We start from the raw sequence: 7,095 nt of genomic DNA, 5'->3' as shown, positions 1-7,095 counted from the left end.
GTTCTTACTGAGAATGAGGTGCCAGAGCCACAGACCTCTTCTTGTATAGGAGGAGAAGGCACAGAAGTGTCCCCAGCTCTGGAGGACAGGGTACAGCTGTCACTCCAACTCAACAGCCTGTGAATAAGTGCTGCTGTTGGCAAGATAATGGGTGGGTCACTTTGAAGCTTGTTCTTAACCAACCAGCATGATTGGTGATGAGTCCTGACTTAGCAAGAAGCCAGAGTAAAGCATTTTATGAGGTAAAGGACTCGTGTGAAGTGGCTAAATAACATGGAAAAATTGGTAAAGAGGGCAAAAGGGGGTATTGCTATGTGTGGCTGCCACACCCACTGCTGACAGAATATAAAGACCTGGAGAGGACCAGGGCTTACATCAGAAAAAAGGAACCAGGATTTGAAACTGACCTTGAGAGCCCTGCTCCCTTCAGCACCATGCCTTACAGCTGCTGCCTGCCCAGCCTGAGCTGCCGCTCCAGCTACTCCTCCCGACCCTGCCTGCCCTCCAGCTGCCACGGCGCCACCCTGCCCGGGGCCTGCAACATCCCCGCCATTGTGGGCAACTACAGCGGGTACTGCGAGGGCTCCTTCAACGGCAACGAGAAGGAGACCATGCAGTTCCTGAACGACCGTCTGGCCAGCTACCTGGAGAAGGTGCGGCAGCTGGAGCGGGACAACGCGGAGCTGGAGAACCGCATCCGGGAGCGGAGCCAGCAGCAGGAGCCCCTCCTGTGCGCCAACTACCAGTCCTACTTCCGGACCATCGAGGAGCTCCAGCAGAAGGTGAGGGGGTGGGTGTCCCACTGCCAGTTGATGAGCTATTTATCCAGATTTGACATACCCACTTCCGAATGGATTTGACTGTTCAAAGCTGATGTTGAAAATGACAAAGACATAGATTTCATTGCGTTAAGTACAGCGCATCAAGTCGTCTTAGAAAATCTATGTGGGATGCCCCACAAGGGGAGCGTACAGACTAGGGAGAGGGAAAGGCATTAGACCAAAGTCAGTCTTAATAATCTAACATTGCTTCTTCTCTCAAACCAGATTATCTGATGCTTTAGTCCTATCATGATATCCCAATCTTGTTTTCAGAGCCTATAGCATTAAAACATAATAATACGCAAGGAATATGAAGGATTTATGAATTATATGAATTATTCAGAAAATATTCATGTAATTATAATGCATATAATAATAATTCATGAACTATCTCTTGAAGCTAGGAGTTTCCTGAGTGAATCCTCAAATATTTAAAGGTGTAACAAGAGACTATGTCTATAACAAAGCAAGAGAGCCACTGACTCTGGAAGCCTCACTAGTATACACAGAGCAGGCATGCATACAAGTGAGAAATCAGGGCCAAAAATGTAGGCGTGGAAGTGGGGATAAGTACAGAGACAGCATAGAAGTGGGGCTTGATACATGGTGTAGGTCAGGGAGGGCCTCCCAGAAGAGGCAATATCTGAGCAGGGTTTGCAGGATGAGCAGGAGTTTATGTTCAATCGCACAAGCCCTTGATTCTCTGAGAGAACTGACTGTCCACCATTCAGCTGTTATCGTAAAGTGAATGTCAGAAAGGGGATGTGGGATTTGAAGATCATACATTCATCTTTGCACATTTAGTGAATACAAGGCACAGTGCTGGAGTGAAGGATAAAGTACTGAGTAAAACAGTCTCTTTCCATCAGGAGCTCATAGTCTAACAGGGGAGATAGATGTGGAAACAAATGACCACAGTGAAGGTGATAATATGTGTAACTGGCTATGTGCCAGGTACTGTGGGAATACGTGGAGGAAGTGACCTCCTGCAGGAGCTGGGGAAGGAAGGGGAATGTGGGTTCTGCAGGGGGTCTTGCTAGCTGGGTGTAAGCATCTCAGGCATTCCAGCTAGAGGTAGAAGCTCTGTGTAAATGCCTTGTCCAGAACAATATGAGGGGAGAGTAGAGAGAGGTCAGCAGGGTGGGAATGAAGGAGCGTGAGGGTGGGATAACCAACTTGTCTTGGTTTGCTTCATGTTTTTCTGGGTTTAGCATCCCGAGACCCCCTAAGCAAACAGGGACAGTGGTCACCCTACGTGAGGCTTGGTACCCGGTGTGTTCAGTTCTCGCAGGAAGCCAGAGGCAGACCAAGAAGAGAAGAATTCGTGACAAGGACACATTTCCTCTTCACTGTTTTACTTTGAAATGATCAGCTCTGTTAATGAATCCTCCCTTTATCCCCCAACTGAGAATCTGAGAAGACTCAAAGCTCTTTGGAAGGAATGTCTATTTGAAGGAAAATAGCTTTTAATTTTAAGTTACGAGGCATTCATTCCTACCATAACTCATTTCACAATTATTCCTGTCTCCAGATCCTGTGCAGCAAGGCAGAGAATGCCAGGCTGGTGGTGCAGATTGATAATGCCAAGCTGGCCGCAGATGACTTCAGAACCAAGTAAGATTTTTCTAATGATCACAGCAATCTCATAATGGACAGGCTGAGTTGCAAGGTGATGAACTGTCCAAGGAGTGTGTAAGCAGAAGCTGTCTGAGATCTTAGTGGGAGGATTCTTGCATTGGGTTAGTTAGGTTAAATGCCAGTTAGTTTCCTCACTGAAAGGGAGAATTCTGTGTTTTAAGTTTAGTTCGATGGAGCCCAAGAAACCATCCATTTTTTCTCTTTTTCAACAACTTAATGTTTGGATCAAGTTTAAAAGTGTGTTTCACGGTGGTGTCTTAATATAGTTTAGTTACTACCAGCCCATCAGAAAAAAGTTACATGACACAAATAGGAGGCAAAGTTCATTTCAGAGAATCCATCAGTTTTTCTAGGTATGACCATTGCAATCATAAGAATCCATTGCATTTTTATGTAACTTTACAGTTTACAATGTAATGTTACCTATGTCATTTCTTCATCTTGAGGCCAGCCTGATGACATGTTCATTTTTGGGAGTGGGTGTGAAGTAGAAAAGAATAGCCTTATTGCTTTGCCAGGCAAAGGGGGCCACAGCGGGCTAATGTCCTCAAAACTGTGTCCCTGGCATGTAAATTTGGTTCCCATTTTACAAATAAGGAAGTTGAGGCTCAGAGAGATTAAGGAGCTTATTCACCGTCCTAATGGCAGGGCTGAATCTCACTGCCTTCTAATTCAGTGCTGCTCTCATGATACCAGATTGTTTCTCAGGGTAGCTGGAAAGGATGACGAGACAACCCGTAGCAGGCTAGTGAATTTCACCAACTCACTTGAGGAGGGAAGATGACAGGGCTTAGTTGTTAGCAATCTATGATGCGGAATCAGAACAAATGCAATTAAAGGTAGATTTAAACTATATAGGGATGCCCTGCTAATACATTCACTACGGGTCTCAGCGGAGGAAATAGGTCTTTTCACCCTTCACAGTGGTATTTCCCCTTTCAAGAGGCTTGAAAAATTTCAAATATTTCACAATATAACGTATTTGACCACGTTAGCCAAGTAAAGTCCAGGAAAAAGTCTCTTTGACCTCCCTCGACTGTTGGCTGTGTGTGCAGGTACCAGACAGAGCTGGGCTTGCGGCAGCTGGTGGAGTCAGACATCAACGGCCTGCGCAGGATCCTGGATGAGCTGACCCTGTGCAAGTCTGACCTGGAGGCCCAGGTGGAGTCCCTGAAGGAGGAGCTGATCTGCCTCAAGCAGAACCACGAGCAGGTGAGAGAGTCGCAGCCCCAACATCCCTATGTTGAGAGTCCCGTAACTCCCCTGAGCAGGATAAGGTAGGTCATTGCTAAGCATCCTAGAGCTGACAACATTTTGCTGGTTGCTCAAAACAGCCTTGGCAGATTGTTGGGGAAGCTTACCTTTTTTAATTAAAAGACTGTGGTCAGCTGATCTATTTCCATTTGGGACCAGAGCTTTAAAATATTTTCTACTGTTTGATAGATTGGTTGTCTTCTGAATAGGTGCCACATTAATAACTAAGACTGGAAGGAGATAGCAAACTTCCTTATATTATGTGTCACCTAGATATTAGAACCCAAGCTGGATAAATGGATGGATGGATGGATGGATAGGTGGGTGGATGGATAGGTGGGAAAAATGGGAGAAACGAAGGTACTGAAATAATAGTTGATTCAGACCTCATGGTCGAATGTGTCACTAGGATATCAGATGTGTGTCTTAAACATTAGATGTATTGATGAAGAGGAAACAACCCCTCATGGACAGTGTGTGATGGTAGAAGACATGAAGTAATGGGATGAATTAAACCTGGTTTCTCTATATTTAAGTAGCATTTAAGTAGCAACAGTTATAAACCAGTTATCATGCCAGGTTTATCACTGAGCAAAGGGAAAATAAGAAAGAAAGGATAGAATCTTGGAATGAGAAGAAACATTAGCAATCTTTAATCAGGCAGCCTCAGGCAAGGAGATACTCAGACAGGAGGCCCAAATCACAAGAGGTAACTTAGTCAAGTTTTACATAAACATGTTTCCTAAATTCTAATGCAGTCTTCTTCCCACCACATTGGGCTCCCTCAAAGAGAGTTTATGTGTAGCATTCTTTCTATGGGTTCATTCTTTCCTCTTCCTCCATCAGGAAGTCAACACCCTGCGGAGCCAGCTTGGAGACCACTTCAACGTCGAGGTGGATGCCGCCCCCACCGTGGACCTGAACCAAGTGCTCAACGAGACCAGGGCTCAGTACGAGGCCCTGGTGGAGACCAACCGCAGGGACGTGGAGGAATGGTTCGCTAGGCAGGTGGGCATCTCGGCACGTGGCCGCTCAGGCCCCTCGGCCCCTCAGGGCCCCTCAGGCAGGGTCTGATCCCGCCTTCTCCCCTTTGGTGTTTCAGACCGAGGAGCTGAACAAGCAGGTGGTGTCCAGCTCGGAGCAGCTGCAGTCCTACCAGGCGGAGATCATCGAGCTGAGACGCACGGTCAATGCCCTGGAGGTGGAGCTGCAGGCCCAGCACAACCTGGTGGGTATTGTTCAGACTCCTGGTGAGAAGAGGAGGTCGGGGAGGCAGAGTCCCTGGGATGTCCTTTGGGCCCTCCTCTCCTGAACTCTTGGAGCCTGTGACTTGTTTGGAAGCTATGGAGAAGCCCTTTAAGGAGCATCTCTGTGACCTTCCTTACGTTCCCCACGACAGAGAGACTCCCTGGAGAACACCCTGACGGAGACGGAGGCGCGCTACAGCTCCCAGCTGGCCCAGGTGCAGTACCTGATTGACAACGTGGAGTCCCAGCTGGCGGAGATCCGGGCTGACCTGGAGCGGCAGAACCAGGAGTACCAGGTGCTGCTGGACGTGCGGGCCCGGCTGGAGTGTGAGATCAACACGTACCGGGGGCTGCTGGAGAGCGAGGACTGCAAGTGAGTACAGAGCAGGTGGTACCCCTGCAAGGTGCATGCACAGTTCTACCAAAGGAGAAAACAGAGTCTTTGCAGGTCAAGTTTCAGATGCCAATATGTCTGTAGAGACCAGAGTTTTATATTTCAGTAGTGGGAAGTGAAGAATATTCACTGCTGTCATTATCTGGCCTAAAGGTATTTTCTCTTCCAAAAGATACTCGTGAGACGTGACTGTTTTCCCCACCAGTGAGCTTTTGGATGCTGATGGGTAAATAAATCTTTGTACCTTCAGCAAAAGGGAAAACAAGACTGTAACCACCATTACGTGTATCTGAACAGTGCTTTTTGGATTTAACCCATGCTTTCAAATCCATTGTTTCATTGATCCTTGTTGGGTTCCCCGGAGGCAGAAAGAGTGGGGATCAGTACAGCCACCTTATAGATGAGCTTTTGAGTATCAAAAAGGGGAGATGACTCAAAAACTCCTAGGGCCCAGCACTTGCCAACTAACCCGGTATTTCCATGAACTAATCTGTGTGGTAGGTATTATCAGTCTGTCTTACAGGTGAGGAGACTGGGGCTTGGAGGGATGAAGAGATTCCCCCCCATTACTCCAGGCTTATAGACAGATGACTGGGTTCCACCTCAAGTCTTCTTTGCTCTTTCCTGCCCCATCTCTGAGCTTTGTAGAAGGACGGATCTAAATGAGACTTGGCTTCCTAAGATGTCAGAGAATGGTTTCTGCTTGTTCCACGTCTCCTTGGGTTGAACCCCTTTCTTTATTTTTTTATTATCTGTCTCGTGCTGATGAGCTAATGGTTCTGTGTCCCAGGCTGCCGTGCAACCCCTGTGCCACAACCAACGCGTGTGATAAGCCCATCAGGCCCTGTGTCACCAATCCCTGCACTCCTTGTGGCCCACACTCCCGTTTCGGGCCCTGCAACACCTTTGGGTGCTAGAAAGCCGGGGCCAGCAGGAGGACTGTGTGAAGACAAAGGAACATCGATGGACCAGCCCTGCTCTCTGACAACCATCAGCCATGGGACCGTACCACCAGCATCACCATCATTCATGGTCTGGAAAGAGAATGTCCAGGCCCACCCGATCCTCTTAATTTAAGGTCACTCCCTTGTAGTTATTCTGTGACCTGATGGTCTGACAGATTTGGGCTGTGAAGGTGTCCCACAAGGTGTTTCGTGGTTCTCTCTGCTGCTTTGATCTGTATTGCAGTTCTCCAAATCCCTTGGTAAATCTCCTAATAAACTTTCCTCTTGCAAAGCAGTGATGATTCTCATTTATATTCATTCTTTTTGAAGTGTTCACTCTATGGGTATGTGCTTCTCATAAAAGCCACTTGAAAGCAAAGGAAGACTGAGAAGTTTAGTCTTCTCCTTAAAGGTCCTCATTATCATTAGTTAACATTCACTAAGCGCAATGAGTCTCAGCACTGACTCAGGCCAGTGGGGAACCAGTGGGACCACTAAGGCAAGAGGCCTCATCTGAGTATGATAAACACACTCGTCATGGGGTCTTACTAAGTAAAATACAATGGCTAACATTGCTAAAACATTCCATCTTTTCTTTTCCAAGTGCCTACAAGAAGGATAGGAGTCAACATTTATTAAATGCCAACCAAGTACCAGGAACTTCATGACTAGTTTTTTCTCTTACTGACGTAGTAAGTAGAAACGTTAGGACTGAACCCAGAGCTCGTTCTCTGAATGTCAGTTCCATGTGATGTGAGACTATGAGAGAATAAAACTGATTTTGAACAAGCATCCTC

The 7,095-nt window shown here is 46.9% G+C and overlaps 1 protein-coding gene across 1 annotated transcript; it reads left to right on the top strand.

Annotated features, from left to right (window-relative positions):
* Positions 1 to 389: 389 nt before the first annotated feature.
* On the top strand, positions 390 to 6,593 carry LOC130840218 (keratin, type I cuticular Ha3-I-like). Its single transcript, XM_057715513.1, has 7 exons — positions 390 to 782; positions 2,353 to 2,435; positions 3,515 to 3,671; positions 4,560 to 4,721; positions 4,816 to 4,941; positions 5,113 to 5,333; positions 6,145 to 6,593. The coding sequence occupies exons 1-7, from the start codon at positions 435 to 437 to the stop codon at positions 6,269 to 6,271; spliced, it is 1,224 nt and encodes a 407-aa protein (XP_057571496.1). The 5' UTR covers positions 390 to 434; the 3' UTR covers positions 6,272 to 6,593.
* Positions 6,594 to 7,095: the final 502 nt, after the last annotated feature.

The sequence above is a fragment of the Hippopotamus amphibius genome, chromosome 17 (assembly GCF_030028045.1).
Source record: "Hippopotamus amphibius kiboko isolate mHipAmp2 chromosome 17, mHipAmp2.hap2, whole genome shotgun sequence".
Taxonomy (NCBI): domain Eukaryota; kingdom Metazoa; phylum Chordata; class Mammalia; order Artiodactyla; family Hippopotamidae; genus Hippopotamus; species Hippopotamus amphibius.
This window is presented reverse-complemented; position numbering and strand designations above follow the sequence as displayed.

Excerpts from the sequence above, each read along its gene's own strand:
- LOC130840218 (XM_057715513.1), top strand. The coding sequence starts at position 435 with ATGCCTTACAGCTGCTGCCTGCCCAGCCTGAGCTGCCGCTCCAGCTAC. Across the intron at positions 783-2,352 it reads TCGAGGAGCTCCAGCAGAAG|ATCCTGTGCAGCAAGGCAGA; the intron begins GTGAGGGGGTGG and ends TCCTGTCTCCAG. Across the intron at positions 2,436-3,514 it reads GCAGATGACTTCAGAACCAA|GTACCAGACAGAGCTGGGCT; the intron begins GTAAGATTTTTC and ends CTGTGTGTGCAG.